This window comes from Scatophagus argus, chromosome 7 (assembly GCF_020382885.2).
Source record: "Scatophagus argus isolate fScaArg1 chromosome 7, fScaArg1.pri, whole genome shotgun sequence".
In the NCBI taxonomy this organism is placed as follows: Eukaryota; Metazoa; Chordata; class Actinopteri; family Scatophagidae; genus Scatophagus; species Scatophagus argus.
Genome location: NC_058499.1, coordinates 2,427,522 through 2,448,653, shown reverse-complemented (window position 1 = coordinate 2,448,653; position 21,132 = coordinate 2,427,522). Strand labels below are relative to the sequence as shown.

Here is a 21,132-nt window from a genome sequence, read left to right as displayed (position 1 = left end):
CAGAGAAATATGATTAAATCAACAGTTTCTGCTTATTGTTGCTGTTCACCGTTTTACCTTTGTTGCCTTTCTCTGTTTCCAACTCTTTGTTTACTCTGAGTGAAGCTGATTACAGCTGCAGTCCTGCCTTTCAGAGGCTAGCCTACAGCTAGCGAGAGGCAGTGATACTGAAAACATATTCCTAAACCTAAGACCTTTGTCACCTTTGTGGTCAGGGGCCAATCATTTCCAGCATTGCCCCTGTAATAGAAGTCATATTCTAGTTACTGTTTGTGCCCCAGGGTCACCTGTGTGTACTGTGTGTGTGTGTTTACTGCAGAGCTTGGGCCTGGCCCACTTTGTGTGGATCACCCCCCTGCAGTGTATACTGTGTGTGGGTCTGATCTGGGAGCTGATCGAGGCGAACGGTTTTTGCGCGCTGGCAGCTCTGACTCTTCTGGGCATCATCCAGGCCTGGCTCACACAGAAGATGGGACCACATCGGTAAACACTACCACACATGTGCTCATACACGCAGATAAGCCTGACAGGTGAACAACACTGATCAGTGTCCTGTAGGGGAACCTCGTGTTCATGTGGATGCTAATCAAGATCCACCCACCTAAGCACAGTTTCAGACCAACATGGCTGCAGCACTGCCTCAAGTAGGAAAATGAGCCCAGTCACACTGCAAAAACTGCTCAGAGATGAGGAACACAACAGAGCTTTCGACCCCTATCAGATAGAGAATCTGTGGGCCGTGCCCTAACAAGTCTGATCCTTGGGGGGCTCACCCCTCAGGTTCTGGTGGTCCACCATGAGGCTGCCATGGATCAGACTTGTTCCGGCACGTACTCCCGATGCTCGATCGCAGACCCTGCAGATCATTGCAAGAAGTTCACTTTGTCTGTTAGTCCTGTTTATGTTCTGGATGATAGTATATGATATGAAGATGTTATTATATAAAAGCATTTTTGTTTGCACATAAATACACGTGTAGCTGTGTCTGCCTGTACACCTGCGCATACAGTACTCTGTGTTTCTGTTTGTGTATAGAGAAATCTGCCTCTGAGCTTGTGTGATATGCTGCAAGTTGGTAAAGTAAAACTGTGTCCTGTAAACCAGAGTAAAGCGAGCAGGACTGATCAACCGACGCCTGGCTCTCACCTCAGAGATCGTGGAGAACATCCATTCTGTGAAGGCGTACGGTTGGGAGGAGGTGATGGAGACGATCATCAAGAACATCAGACAGTAAGACCCGAAAACACACAACTACTTTATCGCAAAAGAAAAATTCCTACGACTGTTTTCTGTCCTGTAATATCCATGTTTACCTAAATCTATTTGCTTCATGCTGACTACAACAGCACTGCTTATTTAAAATTAAGAAAGAGTCCTTTAAATAACATCAAGTGTTAAAGCATGTGTGAGTAATAAATGAAACTGAGAAAGAAAGTCAGGCTCAGAAGGCTTTCCCTGATCAGTAGAAATGAAATCAACCCAGTGCTAAAACTGAGAGAGAGATGTCACAACGTGGTTAACAAGCAGAACCGTTTTGGCATCACCGCTGGCTGTTGGAGCCAGAATCAGGATCACTGCAACGGACAAGAACAATAAACGTATGGGAAAGAGTTTTGGTGTCGGGGTGCAGAAACCTCTTGATAAGTAACAGAGTCAACGCAAAGCAGCAAGACTTCACGTTGACCTGATGATAGCAGCATGAAAACCTGACGAGCTGTTAACCAAAATGCCTCTTTGGGTGTTGGTTGCTCTTTAACCATGCTTTCTGACAGAAATAGAAAAGATTCAGCAAAACTAGTTGCTAATTTCAGCTTCATTGTTCAAGTTGCTCGACTGGACTTAACACAAGCTGAAACAATCAGCGTCTTTATTGCACTCGTGTTACTTGTTTACTTATGACATGTGAAAGTGGTCCAGTAAATGATCCACTCCTTTCCCCTTCCTCCTCAGAGAAGAGATGACGCTAACGAGGAAGATCGGCTCTCTGCGTTACTTCTACAGTGCCTCGTACTTCTTTTCCGCCATCTTGGTCATCGTGTCTGCCATCGTGCCGCACGCGCTCAGTAAAGGCATCATCCTTCGTCGCATCTTCACCACCGCCTCCTACTGCATGGTGCTGCGAATGACACTCACCCGCCAGCTGCCGGGGTCCATCCAGATGTGGTACGACACGCTGGCGCTGGTCAAGAAGATCGAGGTGGGTTCAGAGGGGCCTTCGAGACGCGCACGGCTGCCAGAAATGTCAAGGCCATCAACAGACTCGATCGTCAATGGCTCACGGCTGAATGGAACGGTTTGTGTGATACTGATGTGTCTGCCTGTGTTTTGTCGTCTTCAGGAATTCTTGTTGAAGGAAGAATACAGAGTGCTGGAGTACAACCTGACCACCACTGAACTGGAGCTGTCCAATGTGTCCGCGTCCTGGGACGAGGTTTGTTTCTCTCTGTGAGCCAGAGCTGAAAGTGAGACAGTGAAGTGAAAATAAGTGACTTTAAACACTTACACAAAGTACTGTGTGTTAAGTCTGGGGGGTCATCAGGGCTCAAGTCGAGCAACAGCAACAATAAACACACCTCAACTCATTTAATGCTTGATGGGTCATGTACAGATTTTAAACAGTTCTCGTCAGTTTGTCATGAGTTACACTGAGGATCAGCTCAACACAAATAAAATAAGTGAAACGTACAATAAAACATAATGAAATGAAATTAATAAAAGTAGTCTGTCACTTGCAGGAAACAACAAAGATCCCGTCAAACAAGGGGCTGAAGCCTACAAACGCGATCAAGAGGAACATGCTTCGTTCCTGCTTTGGTGACAACAGACAAAAGTCTTAATGTGTTTTTATTTAGGTGCCGTGGCCACATTATGGCTCGGGGTGCAGCACCGTACTGACATCCTAACCCCTCTGACGCTCAAATGTCACTACTGCTCCCAAATATCCAGTATCAGTCAGGTTGTAGTACATTTACTATAAGAGAGCAAAGCACATTTAAAGAAGCTAAAACTCCCACAACCCCTAAATCCACCATGCATTACAGGTATAACAGTTAATTCCTCACCATCACTGGGAGTGGGTAATATAATCTTATCTATAGGCAGAGGCTGTAAACTTAGTCTAACAGGTGTGATTCATCGACCACCCAACACCGTGAGAAAACCAGCCGCCCTCACTTTGCATAATTAATTATCCTGGTGTCGTCACCAAACTTTGCCTTTTGCTGGGAACGCTGTGAATCTCCCTTTGAGATTCAGAGTTCCTAATTCCCAGATTCTCCTCTTGCCTTCTCCTCTTCCTGGAATGTGCCATTCGCAGATGAATGGGAGGGGTGTTGCCTTTCTTTACTGCTGACAGCATCTACGTCAGCTCATTAGAATGAGAATCGCACAGACGAACGTATACAAACCGCAGCAAGTCCCAGCATTAGAGGAACGGTGACCCATAAAATGTCACAGGGCGTCAATGATTAAGCCGGCGAGTCGAGCAGAGTTCCCCTTTTCTAATAGTGAGATGTGTCAGCCATTAATCTCTGTTGAGGCGGTGACAGATGGGGTGAAATAAGGCCTTTGTGAGACTTTGGGAGTCTCCTTCTGACTTTGGTGAATCTCTTGTTTCTCACAGCAGTTTGGTCTGGCGTCAGTGTGTGAAAGCACGGCACGACGGACACACTCGTTCAGCCTTGAAGCACGCAGTTATGTCAACTTAACGAAAAACAGCGATTACGCCATGCACACGTGCACACAGAGTGACGGGTGATCTGGTCAAGTATTCACAAAAAAAGTGCCAGCAAACAAACAATGAATTTACTGCATAAAGTGTTCATTTGTTCCCAGCTTATACAACCAAAACATAAATAAATAAATGTAATGTAGCATGTAAATCTATTAAAAAATCGAGTCTTGTCTTTTAGTGCATTCATGTGGTGTCCAAATAATGGGAAAAATGAGCCATCAAGTCAAAACAACTCTGAAAATCTTGACGCACAACTTGCCGACTTTGACATCATAAGAAACATGGCCGACTAAAGTGCATGTTTGGTTGATGATAGGAATCATTTTGCTCTCATGTGGTGTGTATTATGGCACGATGGTGTAACCGTTGCTGTCCACAGATTGACATGAATCAGTTTCAGGAGCCTCTATGGTGTTCGTTCAGCCTGCACAAAACAACAAAGTCTCTGAATTTAAATTGTTCCGCAGGGCATTGGTGAGCTGTTCGAGAAGATCAAGCAGGAGAACAAAGCCAACGGACACACGAACAGTGACGCCGGCCTCTTCTTCACTAACCTGTACATCACTCCTGTCCTCAAAAACATCAGCCTGTACCTGGAGAAGGGAAAGATGCTGGGGGTGGCTGGATCCACTGGCTCTGGGAAGGTAGATCAGAGACATCATAGAGACTGTGCTGCATCTGCAAGTGCTGCCAAATCCATCCACTGTCAAGTGACTGGTTAAGCAAGGCACATCTTAAAGCTTTACTGACCACGTTTTTCTGCGCTTCCTCCAGAGTTCCCTGCTCATGATGATCCTGGGAGAGCTGGTGCCATCGGAAGGCAAAATCCGACACAGCGGTCGCATCTCTTTCTCACCGCAGACTTCCTGGATCATGCCGGGGACCATTCGAGACAACATCCTGTTTGGCCTGACCTATGATGAGTACCGCTACGCCTCAGTCATCAAGGCCTGCCAGCTGGAGGAGGTACCGTCACTTATTCATACCATTCACTCCTTTTCTCCACCTTCTTCTTTAAATGTCATCTGTAGGTATGCACAACCACGGTTGCTGTTTGCTGACTGCGCAAACCCAGACACCATCTATTATCGTCCTTTATACAATCATGTGTTTCACAAAGTGGTGCGTGTCGCTTCATTCTTGCTTGAGAACGACTGAGGCTTTGGCGCATGCCCCCAGTCATGATTCTTTCCCAGTCCAAACTGCTTTCAAATGTGTTGCTGGCATCAAATTCAGAATAAGCATATCAGGAGGATTTTTTTGCCAAGACTCTGTTTTCATTGTGGTAAATCTGTTTTCAGCAAGGCAGCAATGTTCTCAGTCCTCTCAAAACATTTCTGCAGGATAATCTGCTCAGCAAGCTTGTCAGTATGGTCAGGGAGCCTCATATTTTCCCATAAATGTAGAGAGGCCAGACCCATATTATTATGAAAACAGGAGCACTTGGGACAGGCTGAATGTACAGGCGGACCACACGAGTGTTCAAAACACAAACAAAATATGATTATGCTGTTCAACAGGCCCACTCATGACAGTTTGGGTGGGAGCTGTGAGTTTATGAGTTTACAGTCTCTTCTCTGTGATTGCACTGATGCTCTCTGCTCAGTTGTCTGTTTGGAGCCTCTGCAAGGCATCAGGAAGGTTCAGGTTTCCCCTCGACCACATTCACACCCATTATGTCCCTCACACACACACACGCTCCCTGTCTCTTACACTGATACACACTTGTGCTCTCATAAGCCTCAGCGTTGAGTGACAGCCCCCTCAGCAGAATTATGTCTCCTCCGTTGCCATGGAAATCTCTCGTTATGTCACTGGGGCTGGAATATGAGCTTGTTGGTTCCCTGTGGCAGACGAGCTGCTCGGACAAACCGCTGGGTCTGTGATTCAGTTTGTGCTGTCAAACGCGGTCCACATACTTATATTCACGTGCTAATGAAATACTGATATGGTGTTTAAAGATACACAGATTCTAACCTGCTGCACATTAGATTCTGTGCCAGTTTCAGAAGCTGACATCCGAGATACACAGGACATATAGTACATAAAAAATATTCATAAATGTACTGAAATTACTGTTATTCTAAATCCATTTTGTGATGTAGTACATTACAGTGATGTAATGTCTCGTATCTGAACCACCACAATCATTCAAAAAATGTCCATAGCAAAACTCTATATTACTCATTTTTGCATCCTTTGTTGGTGCTGATAATTCTGTGACATTTTTCAGTTATGTTGATAGCTTAAATACACTTTATCAGTATTATTTATACCGAAATCAGTGGGCAGCTCATGCAGGGCCTGACACCCATATGATATATGTTCTGCCACGCCCCATCTCCTGTGGCAATGACAGCACTTCACTGGTTTTGACAAAAACACAACATGTTGTCACAGCAAACAAGGCTGGCATCCAGTATTGATGTGTCCATGTCCTGTGATAGCCAGCCTCCATTTTGTCTTTGAGGAGAAGCATCAAATGCTGCCATGAAAGTGAAAATCAAACAGCGTAAACAGAGCAGCCACACTGTGTGTCCTGCGGGATGCTGAGCGGAAAGGACAAGCATGACAGGAAGTCCACCTGTGGGGACGTTTCCCCTGAAGTTTTGTCAAAGCTGACAGATCGTAACAGCTCAGCTTCACACAGACCTGAGGCTGCTGTCAGTTGAAATGAACAGTCGTGTTAAGTGATGTCTTGGCGTTATATGTTTTAAATTGTAGTGTCCTTAAACTTTTAATGTCTCAATCATCACAGGTTTTCATGTGCACACGACGCGATTCTTATGTGAAAGCACAATCTGTAATATTTCTGATTCAGTTCATTGTCTCTGTGTAGGCGGAGGCTTCCTAAAATGATCCTTTTGTGCTTCCTAAAATGATCCTAACATAATTTTGACATCATTATTAACTAAGCATCCTTAGTGCAAGTCTTGAGTTTTTCATTTGTTTCGCGCAGAGGAATCAATCACAGATTGTACCTTTTTAAAAACTCCAAACAATAAATGAATCAAAACAATAAATGAAACTTTAATTTTCACCCGTAAACAATGAGACGCCAGGCAGCACAAGCTGTTGTAACATAAAATCATTCACAGGTTACCAGTAGCTTTATTCTCCACCTTACCGGCCGCTTCAAAAGGCTGCAGATGACTTGCAGAGGAGGAGAGAAACTGCACACAGCACTTCCTGCTCTTGGAGAATCCCCAGGGCAACCCCGACAGACAGGAGTGACAACCAGAGCAGGTTTCTCCAGACAGAGACAAGACGTTTAGCGAGCTTGTGACTGTAATTCCTCACCATTGTTGCCCCCTGAAGCAGCAGACAGGCTGCCGTGGGTGGTCCTCCCACTGTAAACTCATCTTTTGCCTCCTCCAGCCACTGGCCACCAGCCCGGCAGGTGCTTTTTGTTCGCAGTGAGACACACAACATGTCTTTTTTTATTATGCTGCCTTATTTTACGAGCTGTTAAACATTGTGTTAACTTGATTCCCTATGCGCTCCTGTCAGGACGGCGGAAGCTGCCGTTTAAAAGGTAGGAAGTTTTTAACGATGATAAACTTGTGCTGTCACTTCATCCTCATTGGTGTGGGCGTCTGTCTTCATTATCAGTTACCACCAAACACACTGTGTGTCTCTACTTGTAACATCCTTCATGTCCTCTTCCATCTGTGGTTTGTGCTTTTTGTGTGGTTTGAAGTTGGACAGTAAATCTGTGCAAATCTGTGTGAATGTGAAACACGCTGATTGCCAGGAAGAAGTCGTGTCTTGGTGGTGTTGTGCTTAGACGTATTTTCATTGGCAGTGCTGAGATGCCTTACGATGAAAAGTAATTCACTTTTTATCTCACCAATCTCGCCAAACGACTGCATGCTCGAAGACGCTTCGTGGTTGCAGTGATTGACTGATCTGTTTCACAATAACAGCTTCAGTTTACATGTTGGCTTGGAAAGAATAAAATGACTTCTGCACTAGGACGCTGTCCAAGGACATCAGGCCCTCATGCGGTGCAAAGGGGACAGTTCAAATCATGCACAGAAGACAACACAGGAGACACAAACAAAGCTTCACTTTGCTCCAATGTTTCAATGTAGCTGCTTCGCGTGGTGTAAACAAAGTATAAAGTTTGAAACCTTTTCTTCATCCCATCAAAACATTTCATCAGCTACATTTCACCTGTTAGTTTCCATGTTTGGAGCTTCCTTATCCCAGTGGCAAAGTGTTAAGGTCATGTTTTCATTCCAAAGTTATCAGAATTAGGAGATAAAGTCTGAGCTCACAGAACGTCTTCAGCCCACTGACCCAGTTTCAGAAACTGTAACATTTAGCACACTGGAAGTGCACCTCGATCCCTGTTTATTCTCTTTAAGAGATTTCTTAAAGAGTTGGTGCGACAGTCTTCAGTGTCTTGTTTTTGTCAGGTTCTCAGCTGTCACGCGGTCCCTCTTGCTGTCGTACAAAAGGTGATCTGACCTGCTCACCCTTCGTTTTCCTCTCCAGGACTTTGCCTTGCTGCCTGAAAAAGACAAGACGCTCCTCATGGAAGGAGGGGTGACACTCAGCGGCGGACAAAGGGCTCGCCTCGGCCTGGCCAGGTACTTCCTGTCACACATGAGCACATCTGTCAGCACATCCCATTCACTACTATGTGTCTGTCAGCGTAGACAGCCTCTGCTCGTTAGTCATAATTACAGCTTTTGATGTTTTCATGATGTTTTGTAAAAGTTAAAAATAGGACAAGATTTAGGATTATTAGTCGTTATTATCTCTGGAGAGACAAATATAACAAGTTGTGAGTCGTTCTGTGGTTCTTCAGTTCCCTTTCGTAGCTTTAAAGGGCTCCTATGGGAAAATAACCAACACTACTGAAGATCAGAGTGAGATTCAAAACATAAATTCCAGGGCCATAAACAAATCGCCGTGATCGGTGTCATCATTACCAGCACTCCCAGGCTAAGAGGATCCATTTCTCTGGAGCCGATTTAAATCACCTACTAAATAACATCCAAAAGCATCTCAGATTGTTTGGCAGTACCTCAAAGCTCAGTGTTTGCTCCCAACGGTGTAAAAAATACTCATAACCTGCCAGAGCTGATAACCATCACCTTATCATCATTCTTACCTGTTTGCCTGCCTGCACTAACTGCTATTGTGTGTTTTTTATGGTTGTACTGACGAGTGCTTTCTCCGGCCTCATTAGAGTTTTATGATGCCATTTAATGTGTGTGCAGATTACAACAGTCAGACACTCTCATATTCCCATGCATTATTTATTGGTTCACTGTCCTGGTGCTGATTTGTTGCCACTCGTTGGTTTTTGGCCGTCACTGTAAGTATTTACCGGAATCGATTTACCCACGCAACTCCCTCATTTACAGCATTTTCCTCTCTTTCCGTTGCTTTCTGTTTTCTCTTTTTCTGTTTCCTTTAACACTTTTGTTTTCTCATTCTCTCTCTCTCTCTCTCTCTCTCTTTGTGTTTTCTCCCTCAGAGCTGTGTATAAAGATGCAGACCTGTACCTGCTGGATGCACCTTTCACCCACCTGGACATCGTGACGGAGAAAGAGATCTTTGAGAAGTGTGTATCCCAACAGAAAGTCTTTCATGTGGAGGAGGCGGAGGGCTGGTTGAGCTAAAGTTTAAGCTCAAGGTCAAGGTTATCTTTGTTGTGTCAGACACACTCGGGCTGACTTCAGCAAGTTACAGCTGTAACCTGCCCAGGATATGAGCAAAGGGAATTATCCTTTGATGAAATGTGGACTTTGGCAATCTTTCAAGGGGGATAAGCAGGAAAAAATATCACTGTCGAATGAACCTACTAGTGATGTAAAAGCCTGATCATTTTCATGGCAATAGTTTGTGTTATTCTCTGAAGTTTTGACACCTCACTCTGTCTTTGCTTGATAGTCGGGGTTTGTTTGTTTCACTTATCATTTTCTGTGTCATTGCACAGATGCGTCTGTAAACTTATGGCCTCCAAGACACGCATTGTGGTCACCAGCAAGTTGGAGCACCTGAAACGGGCAGACAAAATCCTCCTGCTGCACAACGGCGACTGCTACTTCTACGGCACCTTCTCAGAGCTGCAGGCCCAGCGGCCTGACTTCAGCTCCCTCCTCCTCGGCCTGGAAGCTTATGACAGCATCAACGCGGAGCGACGCGGCTCCATCCTCACCGAAACTCTCCGCCGAGTCTCCATCGACGAGACCGCCGGCTTCCGAGGCCCGGAGCCGATTCGCCAGTCGTTCCGTCAGCCTCCGCCTCCGATAATCGTCTCGGGACCTCAAGGCCATCCTGGAGGTGATGGCTACCCAGAAAAACGCAAGCAATCCCTCATCCTCAATCCCTTGGCAGCTGCCCGCAAGTTCTCCTTCATCGGGAACTCCCAACAGACTGCAAACGCTCCCCAGTCCATGACAGCAGAGGATGCGGTCCATGAACTTTCTGAAAGGAAATTCTCCGTCGTACCCGAGGACGATCAGGTGGAGGAAGTGCTTCCCAGGGGGAACATGTACCACCACGGGTTGCCGCACCTCAGCGGGCAGCGGCGCCAGTCGGTCCTGGCGTTCATCACCAACTCTCAGGGCCAGGAGCGCAGAGAGCAGATGCAGTCATCCTTCAGGAAGAAGCTGTCCATCACGCCACAGTGTGACCTGGCGTCCGAGCTGGACATTTACGCTCGTCGCCTGTCCAAGGACAGCGTCTTCGAGATTAGTGAGGACGTGGATGAGGAAGACATGGAGGTAGAGCTTTGTTTGACCCTTTTCCAAGACTTCTTAGAGCACATGAGTAGATTTGGTTTTATGTTTTGTCCACCCTCGTCTCTTGAAGAGCCACAGAACGATTTGAAGTGAGTTTCTGGACATTCCGGGTAGTTGATTTTAGGTGGGTCAGTGCGGTAAAACAGCTTTCTGTTTGTTCACAGCAATGTTTCGCAGATGATCGTGAGAACACCTTTGAAACTACCTCATGGAGCACTTACCTCCGCTACGTCACCTCCAACAGGAGCTTAGTCTACGTCCTGATTTTCATCTTCTTTGTCTTTGTCATTGAGGTAAAAATCGCTTCCATTTTCTTCCTATTTTTTTTTTTAAATCAGAATTTAATTTAAACAATGTTTTCTTTCTACCAACAGGTTGCTGGTTCAGTCGTCGGCATTTTCCTCATTACTGAGTGAGTGTCATGGTTCAGATGAGACTCAGGCTGCATTCAGGCTAAATCAGGCGTTGCAGCGATTAGCGCAGGGTTGTGTGTTGGTGTGGGAGTGTCATTACATGGCCCATTGACGTGAACATGTCCTCTGCACTGCACCATTCGCTTGGCGGAGGAGTTTAGATATATGGAGCTTTATGGAGAAACCGTGTGGGCTCTTTTCCTGCACACATTAAGACATGTGAAATACATGAACTCATGAATTTTTGCTCCCTCTTCTCTGTAAGACAGCACAGTACATGTTCACATATGAATGTTAAGTGCCAGTGGTTTTAAATGTTAGAGTTTCTAACTGAAAAGGTCCTCACGGTTCAGTATGTCGGTACATTTTTGCCTGCTATCCCCATCACTCAGTACTGTGTGACCTGTTATGTCAAAAATTCAGCTTTAATGGTGCAAAATCTTTGGAATCGATAGTGAAATCATGAGCTGATATTAATGTTTAAAATAACAGTTTTGCCAGTAGTCAGTGGCAAAATTGATGTTTCTTCGTTTATACCCCATGTGATGTGCCAGGGGAACCAAAATCTTCATTATAAAAGATAACTCAACCGTTTCAGTCCTTTGTTACACTATTTTCAAAATCTCATTTGTGTTCTCGTGTCTTGTGTCTGCTGACTGTCAGAACTACTTTGTGCCTACGTTTCATTCTCAGTCCTTTGTTCCTCTGTTCCATCAGCACCATCTGGAGGGACGGCGCCAACCCATCCTCACCCAACTACATCGACGAGCAGCACCCTAACGCCTCATCGCCGCCCGTCCACCTGGCGGTCATTGTCACGCCGACCAGCGCTTACTACATCATCTACATCTACGTGGCCACATCGGAGAGCGTTCTGGCCTTGGGGTTCTTCAGGGGTCTGCCGTTAGTGCACACACTGCTCACTGTGTCCAAGAGGCTGCACGAACAGATGCTGAGCGCTGTGATACGAGCCCCCATGGCTGTGCTCAACACTATGAAGACAGGTGAGTCTCTCTGTTCGCATCTGAGCTTGTTGAACAGGCATGTGCCACGAACATTCAGCTGTTTTGATTTCTTTTTTGAACCACAAATGGAATTCTGGAGTTCTTTCTTATTCCCTCCAGGTCGGATCATGAACCGATTCACCAAGGACATGGCCACCATAGACGACATGCTGCCTCTGGTGCTGTTTGACCTCATACAGGTGCTGAACCAACACGGTGGATGAACATAATGTGAAAGAGTATTCCAGAGCAGTGAAGGCTGCATAACGTGGCTCCACCCAAATGTTCCTACAAGGCCAGTGACAAATGTCACTCATCCAACCGTAATCACCAAATCAAGCTCTTACTAAGGCTGTGACGGTAGCATGATTCACGTGCCATCCTGAAATGTAACACGGACTCCACGTCACGCCAAAGTTTCCAAATCTTTCTAATGTCACACTGATCTTCGGTCAGGTTTTAGTGAAAGGAAGCAAATCAAGTTGTGTTTCACTGAGCTAACCTGTAGTGCACACACACACACTCACCATTCCTCTTTTTCCTCCTCACACCAGCTGACACTGATTGTCACAGGCGCCATCTTCACCGTGTCCATCATGCGGCCATACGTCTTCATCGCTGCCATCCCATTGGCTGCCATCTTCGCTGTCCTCAGGAAGTACTTCCTAAGAACTGGACAGCAACTCAAGCTACTGGAGGCTGAAGGTGAGAGTGGGGTGTAATGTGTGTGTGTGTGTGTGAGAGAGAGAGAGAGAGACATTGCACTGCTATAGTGCAAGGAAGAAGAAAAATAACCAGAAAGTGTTGTACACTGAGTAAGGACTTCAGCTTATTTTCACTTCAGTTTGAAGAGAATTTAGCCCCACAGATGAATTAGGCTTTACTTTACTCCATTTCAATCGACAGGGCGTTGAGACTGAGAGTTAAGACGATGACAACAGACCAGCAAGAGTTCAGATATTCAGGCGTAAAAGTGAGATAGGAGAACCGCGGAGCGAACAGGGGAAGGCGGGAATCGGGGGCAGGCGGCGCAGTCGTCGTAGCTGCCCGTCAGCTGGCGGAGCAGGCAGGTGGCTCAGGGCCAAGGGGGCAAAAGTCAGGCTGAAGAACAAAAACATGACAGAGGAAGAGTTGAAGGAGAGGATGGATGGGCTGCCGCAGAGGGGCAGGAGCAGTAAAAGGAAGTGAGACAAGGCAAATAACATAACCCTCATCCTCCAATCAGCAAACAGTTTTAGGTTTTAGTTTTAGTTTTAGGACGGTCTTTATTACTGCTGTACTTATTCTCCAGCTTTGTGGTTTCCTGCAGAAACACTCAGTTTGCTGACATGACTTCCCCACCGACGGGGAAGGTGGGCCGATTTACCTACAGGTCAAACCAGCAAAATCAGTGTCCCGTCGTAGTAGTGCAGGCGATCTGCAGGTTTTGAAAAGTTTTAAAATTCATTGAGTTCAGTTTGAGTTCAGTGATAAAACATCTTTTTAAAATGTTTGTTGCATTCATTTAATTTCATCGTCAGGAGTTATCGTTACGTACCGTTTGGGAGCATTAAAGATAAAGCTCATTCAGCCGCTCCGTGTTCTTTAGACTTCCCCGCTCTGCTCTCCACTGTGTCGCTGAAAGTGCGTCTCGGTGATGACAGCCGGGTCTTTCCGGAGCCTCTGAGAGCACGCCGGGGTCAGAGAGCCGAGCCGGGCTGGGATTTCCTCCAACCACATCCTGGTGTCGCTCTCTGTGGTGTCAAGAGCCACACGAAGGACACAGTGCAGTGGAAATAATGTGCATGAGTCACTCAAATGATTATTGGAACGTGTTCGCTTTTTGGCAGCATTGTTTTATTGACATGTCCAACAGAAAAGTCCAGCTAAAGGGGGTTATTGAAAGCAGAGAGGGACAAGATTTGAAAGCTGTACCACAGAGCCAAATCTGGTAGAAGCGAAAAACTGATCTGACGCATGTCCTGCAGCTCGAAGCCCCATCTTCTCCCACCTCATCGTCTCGCTGAAGGGTTTGTGGACAATTCGGGCGTTTGGGCGTCAGACCTACTTCGAGATGCTCTTCCACAAGGCCCTGAACACTCACACAGCCACCTGGTTCCACTACCTGGCCACGCTGCGTTGGTTCCTCTTTCGCTGTGACATGATCTTCGTCCTCTTCTTCACCGCCGCCGCCTTCATCGCCGTGGGAACCAACCGTGAGTGACACGATGGCTGGTTGCGTGTGTGGAGTTGGAATAGATTTTCCAGTGGAAAAACAAAACATTTTTTAAAGGGCCTGCTTGCTATAAAGTCAAAAACTGCATTTCTTCACCATTTTGATGTTGGCTCTTGAATATAATGAAATGATACGACGCTTCAATTGCAGTGCTCAAAGCACCTAAAAAAATACATTAGGAAGACTCAGCAGCAATGTCTCCAGAAATCATGACCAGGTTACTCGGGTCCCACAGACCTTGTTGTGAGCAGTTTCATGTAGGGACTATTTTCTTGAAAACTGCATGACGTGGAGCTGTCAAGGGAGTTCCAGTAAGTCAGTCAGTTAGTAAGTAAACACCTCATTATTTTCCACTGAGCCTATCAAGTGAAGAAGCCTGAGTGTTATCAGTGTGTTACTGTGTGTTTGTGTGTGTGTGTGTGTGTGTGGAGTCAGATATCAGGATCATAACAGGCAGTTTGTCTGAAAGCTGATCAGAACTGTTGGAAAGCCATTGGGTACAATGTCATGTACCAGAAAGGAAGCATATGTGAATACTTGTGTTTCCCATTCATTTAATCACACACACACACACACACACACAAACGTTTTGTTGCCTCGTACTCTGCGTTTATGTTGAGAGCAGATTAAAAGGTCATTTCACAGCTCATTAGTTTCCAATAGAGCCGGTAGCAGAGCTGCTCTGACATCAGAGAGAGCAGCTTTGATTGACAACACTGGTGTGTGTGTGTGTGTGTGTGTGTGTGTGTGTGTGTGTGTGTGTGTGTGTGTGCGCGTGTGTGCATGTGTGCGCGTGTGTGCATGTGTGCGTGCACTCCACAGAGGACAAACCAGGGGAGGTTGGCATCATCGTGGCTCTGGCCATGCTCATCCTGGGGACTTTCCAATGGGCTGTCATCACCAGCATCACTGTGGACGGACTGGTATGTGCTGCTTCACACACAAAAACCCATCAGCGTTTGCATCATAGCATCACCTGACTTGTTTTAAAATACCACGCAGCCAATAGCCGATCAGGAGTGTGTTTTTGCTGAACGTGTATGGGTAGCGTTCAGCCCATCTGGTGTTCGACCTGCTCCGCTTCACCCTTCATTACGCCGACTCTCTGAAGTTTGTGTGTGTTTTAAAAGTCATAATTCAAGAATTCATGTGCTAATTTTTACAAAATTCCACCCAAATGTCTAACAGGATAAAATGATTAAGTGGTTACATTTTCTATCCAAAAGGTCAAAGGCCAGCTTCACTGTGACGTCATGATGTTTTCTGTCCACCGTTCAGCAACAGAGCTCAGGAACTGAAGGGCAGATTGGGACCAGATTTCACATGTGCTCACATGCTGAACTGGAGACTCCCATGTTGGGGGTCCACTTGGAAACTGTGCAGACCGTATTGATCCTTTGTGGTGTGGGGTTGAACGTGTGTGTGAAGCCTCCATGTTTAACAATCTGTAGCTTCTCTGCAGCAACGTCCATATTTGAAGTTTTGCAGTCCACCACAAGCTCGCTGGTTTGGCTAATAACTTATTGATATTTTACCCACAACTCCTCTCGTTAATGTGGGACTGGTGCTTTGGTTCTCTTCATACGTGTTGGGGAAAAAGGTCAGATCAGATGGATCTGGTGTAAGGTCATTAATACACTAAGAGGGGATTAGGCAATTGCTATTGTCTGCACATTAATATGGACACTATATAGACTGAAGTATTGGGACACCTGACCAACAGGGACTTTAATGACGTCTCATTCTAAACACACAGACAGCTTCGCCGCTCTAACAGCTTCCACTCTTCTGTGAAGGCTTTTCACAACATGTTGGAGTGTTTCTGTGGGAATTCGTGCCCATTCATGCAGTAGAGCATTTGTGAGGTCACACACTGATGTTGGACCAAAAGGCCTGGCTCACAATCTCCGTTCCAGTTCATCCCAAAGGTGTTGGATGGGGTTGAGGTCAGGACTCTGTGTGGGCCAGTCAAGTTCTTCCACACCAAACTCATCCAACCATGTCTTTATGGAGCTTTGCTTTGTGCACTGGGGCACAGTCATGCTGGAATAGAAAAGGGCCTTCAACAAACTGTTGCCACAAAGTTGGAAGCATAGCATTGTCCAAAATGTCTTGGTATGCTGAAGCATTAAGATTTCCCTTCACTGGAGGTCAGGGGCCAAGCCCAAACCCTGAGGAACAGATACTTTTGTCCATAAAGTGTAGGTCCACAACAGATCTGAAGCCAGTGACGATCATGTGTAAGGTCATCTTCTTTCCTCCTCTTGCTTTGTGTAACAGCCCTTCTTACTGTTGATCAGAGGGCTGTAGAGGAAGAACAGGGCGGACTGCAGGTGTTTCTGAAGCCTGGTGAGACTCTCTGAACCAGTTTGTACCCATCCAGCTGTTGTTTTCCTCCACACCTTGGTGAGTGGAGCTGATGGAGCTTATCACGGTGCAGAACGTTTTGTTCAGTTCACACACTCTCACACAGTGGTGATGGTGGTGTGTGTGTGTGTGTGTGTGTGTGTGTGTCAGTGTCCTCCACAGTGTGACTCATGTTCTGATGTAAGAAAAAAAACCTCATTACTGTAACGTTTGCAGTGATTGTGAGAGCAGTCACTGAAATATCACTCAAGCACAAGTGCGTTTAGTTTGTGTTTGCTGAAACATTGTTTGAAAATTGTTTCAACAGAAAGTTTTCGGCTATATGACAATGTGTATATCAGAAATTTCAGTTGGTTTTAAGATGCTTTATTTAGCTTAACGAGTAGAAAAACTGTCAGCCCTTTAAGAAGCACTTTATTCTCCAGTTTGTCTTAAAGTGGAATAATTTTCAGGTTTTATTATTGTGTCTTCTTCAGAGTGGCAGCTACCAACAGCACAGGAACAACAGCTTTAGTTCATTCATTCGTTCAGTGTCCCAGGAGATTTCACGCCTGCTGGCAGGCAGAACTGCATAGTGAAAATGAGGTTTGTCGTGAACCAGTCAGAAACTTGAGGCTGTCGTCATCCTGCCCCTTCAAAAACCTGTGCAGCACCACGCAAACGTACTGACCTCCAACAGTGATGAGCTGTGCAGTCCAACTCCAGGAGCACTGGTGCTCCGTGGTTTCAGGGAGCCATCTTGTGTCTGAAAAACCGCTGGTTTACCACATAACAACTGTATTTATGCTGGATAAGTCGGTGACCCACAGCTCTCCTCACCTTCTCCCCCCTCTTCTCAGATGCGTTCGGTGGATCGGGTGTTCAAGTTCATCGACCTGCCATCAGAGGAGCCGCTGCCGGGGAAACACGGTGGCAAAGGAGGCCCCGACCTCGTCATCGACAACCCTCACGCCCAAGACTGCTGGCCCAATCGCGGTCAGATGAACGTCCAGGGCCTCACTGTGAAATACGCGGAGGCTGGACGCGCCGTCCTGGGCAACGTGTCCTTCTCTGCGGACGGTGGGCAGAGCGTAAGTCCTGAGTGATGCATGTGAGCTCTTAGCTGGACTTGGATTCATCATTATGGCAGGAACAGGAAGTCCAGATGTTCACAGATTTGTAAAGAGACAACTGTTTTACATCGCCGGATCAACTTATAAAGGCGATGATGTCAGTGTCTCCGTACCTCCCAGAAAATCAGTTCTAGCACTTTTAAATCACAAATTACAAGAATTTGGGCTTGGAATCAAGTGTTTCTTCAAGTTAGTCAAGTTTAGTTTATTTTATTTTGCTTATTGTCAGTTGTCGACATTTAAGTGAACAAAACGTCTTTGCTGTCTGGGGCCAGAGACATGAGCTCAGCACCACAAGACAAATGAGCAAGAGCCAGTCAGGAAAGATGAGAAAATCAGAAAACTAAAATCACTGAATGAGTAAAAACAAGAGCAGTGACATCAGTGATACTCAAGTTGCAGTGCAGTCATTTCTGTGATATCTCCCGTCTGTCTGCTTTTTAAATGTCTTATGATATTGAATCAGGGCAGACCTGTAGTACATGAGCCCCCCCCCTCCCTCCGCTCCTGATTAGAGTCAGTACGAGCTCCTCGTGACGAACACCTGAGCCTCGTCCCATCTCGTCCCATTAGCTTCTCTACAGCCTCCTGATAAATGGACTAACTGTTGCTGCCCCAGAAGAAAAGCTTTTAAACTCTGACATGCTTCAAAGCAGTTCATGTTTCACAGTGTCATGTACTGCACACTGTGCAGTAAGTGTACATGCAGTGTGTACAGTACTCTCTAGGTGCACACACTCAGACACAAGCACGAAGAACGGGGAATGAGTTGAGAATGAGAGTGAGAGTTTTTAATTCACTGAAAAGCTAAAAATGAGCAAACACATTTGGCAAATTAAAATGTTTCTGGTGTGTGTGTGTGTGCAGATCGGTCTGCTGGGTCGAACAGGTTCGGGGAAAAGCACCCTGCTCTCCGCCCTGCTGCGTCTCGCCTCCACTGACGGAGAAATCTCCATCGACGGCGTCTCCTGGAGCTCCGTCTCCCTGCACACGTGGAGGAAGGCCTTCGGCGTGGTGCCGCAGGTACGTCCACAGCCGCCCAGACGCTTTTCGACGGGCGGCTCATAGAGGATGCTGGTTCAAATTCAAATCCTGTTGAGAAAAACTACAGTTTGGGTTTGTGAGGGGGGCTTAGTAAACCAGCGACATAATCGGGGGCTTTGAATGTGAAGTGTTTAAAATCAGTTCTTCAGTGGTTCAGTGCTTTCAGATCAAACCCCTTTGATTGTGTGATGTGAGTGTTTTCTCTCGTCTGTCTGGAGCAGAAAGTCTTTATTCTGACCGGTACTTTCCGGATGAACCTGGACCCACACGGACGTTACAGCGACGAGGAGCTGTGGAGGGTGGCTGACGAGGTGAGGCTCACCTGTGTCTGCGCTCCAGTCACTTCACTCAGTCGCAGCTCGTGACTTCATGTCCGTCCTCGGGTTGTGCGGCGGTTTTCATTTCAGAACGTTGAGGACGATGTTAAAATATTCTAGAACATTTGTTTGTCATCAGGTGTATTTGATGCTCTCTTTGAAAGATGGTGGAGTGAAATCTGTCCCGTGCGTCCTCAGGTGGGCTTGAAGTCGGTGATCGAGCAGTTTCCGGAAAAGCTGGACTTTCAGCTGGAGGACGGAGGCAACGTGTTGAGCAACGGACACAAACAGCTGCTATGCCTCGCCCGCTCCATCCTCAGCAAGGCCCGCATCCTGCTGCTGGACGAACCCTCGGCCTACCTCGACCCCATGTCAGTATGGACGCCAAAACACTCCAATCTGTGCCTGTGCCTGTGGGCTCGGGTTCCTGTATTTGTAGGGCACCGCTCACATTGTAAGGTCAAACTTTATTTAGGATTTCGGAGTTTATTTTTGACCCTTTGAAACGGGGCTTACAAAGTCAAAAAGAGCAGAATAAGCAAAAGGGTTGTTGGGTTGGTCAGGTGGTTTTCTGCTTTCACAGCATGAAAGCAGAATCTTAAACTTCGACTGAGTCCGGGCTGACTGTGTGTGCATCCTTTTCATTCACCCAAACATAAGCATTTAGCTGCTAACATGCTGTATCTCTGGTCAGGTCCTACTTGTGAAGAACAGATCCACGATCTCCGTGGGTTAAAGAGAGCCTATAGAAAACACAACTCTAAAGACACGCTGCCTTCTCATCCTGCCTGTCCGTTTTTCTGCAGTCTCATTGATAGTTTTTTTGGGGTTTTTTTTTGCTGCCTTTGTGCTTTAGCGTGTGTGTGGGCTAAAAGGTGCTTCTCGCTGCACGTTAAAACACAGTCGATATCCTCACAGTAAACCTGCCGTTTGTGCGTATTTCCTTTATGTGTGGCATCATGAGGTCAACATGTGTGGTGCTCCTGTCACTGCATATGGTGGCAATCTCAAGAGCTTACAGTAATTCTGTGTGTGCGTGTGTGTGTCTGTGTGGGTGTGTGTAACCATATGTGCGGATGGTAAATGAAGCCTATAATGAGCAATCTAGTTTAACCTGAGGCCAACGCCGCCTGCTCTTTCATGTCGGCCCCAGCAAAATGCTAAGCTAATGTGTTAGCAGTAGAGAGAGACGGCCTTTGATGATGATGATGATGATGATGATGATGTGTGTTTGTGTGTGAACAGAACGTTACAGGTCCTGAGGAAGACGCTGAAGCAGGCCTTCTCCGGCTGCACCGTCATCCTATCAGAGCACAGGGTGGAGCCGCTGCTGGAGTGTCAGTCGTTCCTGGTGAGTTGTAGTTGAAATCTGGCTCCTAATTTCTGTCGATCTTGAGTTTCAGGGGCTTTCAAACGCCCAGATGTCTCTAGAAGCTTATGAAACTTTAGTCTCTTAGGTTGTGCTGTGGAGTGTTTGTTTGCGTGTTGGTAATGAGGGTTCGTGTTGGAACGAGCAGCTGGCGTGACGGTAACATCGAGGTCACTTCCCTGTGTTTGTTGAGGCCTGTGGTTGTAGAAGGGACCTCATTTGGCTCGGTGCTGAGGAGCAAAACGTGAAATCACACCCGAGCCCTCACATAGACTGTAGTTCTCATATCAGAACTTATGATATTGACTTAACCTTTTCTGCATATTTTAAAGCAGTGGAGTCCATTGTTGGTTTAAATATTAGTTCAAGCCAGTGATGACGTTCTCCGTACAAAACACAAGATTAGAGGCCCAGATAAACACACAACCATCTGTTCTCGTGTGTCCAGATGATCGAAGGCAGCTCCTTGAAGAGCTACGACTCCATCCAGAAGCTGCTTAACGAGACGAGTCACCTGAAACAGGCGATGAGCCCCGCCGACCGGCTCCGCCTCTTCCCGACGCTTCACCGCCTCAACTCCAGCAAGAGGGCGCCGACGCAGACTGCCAAGATCTCGTCGCTGCCGGAGGAAGCTGAGGATGAGGTCCAGGACACTCGGCTCTAACCAGCCAGACACACACACACACACACACACACACACCCTGTAGCTGTAACGGACAAAAACGAGGGATTTATCCAGTGTTTTCATACTGATGATTTTGGGTCTGAGAGGCCAATATTAAAGTCATTATTCTTCC

The 21,132-nt window shown here is 46.4% G+C and overlaps 1 protein-coding gene across 9 annotated transcripts in view; it reads left to right on the top strand.

The window, feature by feature from the left end:
* Window positions 1-21,132, top strand: part of cftr (CF transmembrane conductance regulator) — a 32,727-nt gene extending 11,595 nt beyond the window's left edge. For all 9 annotated transcript variants that reach the window (XM_046394048.1, XM_046394050.1, XM_046394053.1 and 6 more), the window contains 22 exons: window positions 320-483; window positions 1,105-1,230; window positions 1,951-2,197; window positions 2,339-2,431; window positions 4,201-4,377; window positions 4,508-4,699; window positions 8,234-8,328; window positions 9,225-9,311; window positions 9,687-10,476; window positions 10,659-10,787; window positions 10,869-10,906; window positions 11,625-11,911; window positions 12,032-12,111; window positions 12,466-12,616; window positions 13,879-14,106; window positions 14,949-15,049; window positions 17,333-17,563; window positions 18,473-18,628; window positions 18,871-18,960; window positions 19,165-19,337; window positions 20,212-20,317; window positions 20,784-21,132. In XM_046394048.1, the coding sequence (XP_046250004.1) occupies window positions 320-483; window positions 1,105-1,230; window positions 1,951-2,197; window positions 2,339-2,431; window positions 4,201-4,377; window positions 4,508-4,699; window positions 8,234-8,328; window positions 9,225-9,311; window positions 9,687-10,476; window positions 10,659-10,787; window positions 10,869-10,906; window positions 11,625-11,911; window positions 12,032-12,111; window positions 12,466-12,616; window positions 13,879-14,106; window positions 14,949-15,049; window positions 17,333-17,563; window positions 18,473-18,628; window positions 18,871-18,960; window positions 19,165-19,337; window positions 20,212-20,317; window positions 20,784-20,999 (3,957 nt within the window). In that variant the 3' untranslated portion in view covers window positions 21,000-21,132. The remainder of the gene's footprint in view (window positions 1-319; window positions 484-1,104; window positions 1,231-1,950; window positions 2,198-2,338; window positions 2,432-4,200; window positions 4,378-4,507; window positions 4,700-8,233; window positions 8,329-9,224; window positions 9,312-9,686; window positions 10,477-10,658; window positions 10,788-10,868; window positions 10,907-11,624; window positions 11,912-12,031; window positions 12,112-12,465; window positions 12,617-13,878; window positions 14,107-14,948; window positions 15,050-17,332; window positions 17,564-18,472; window positions 18,629-18,870; window positions 18,961-19,164; window positions 19,338-20,211; window positions 20,318-20,783) is intronic.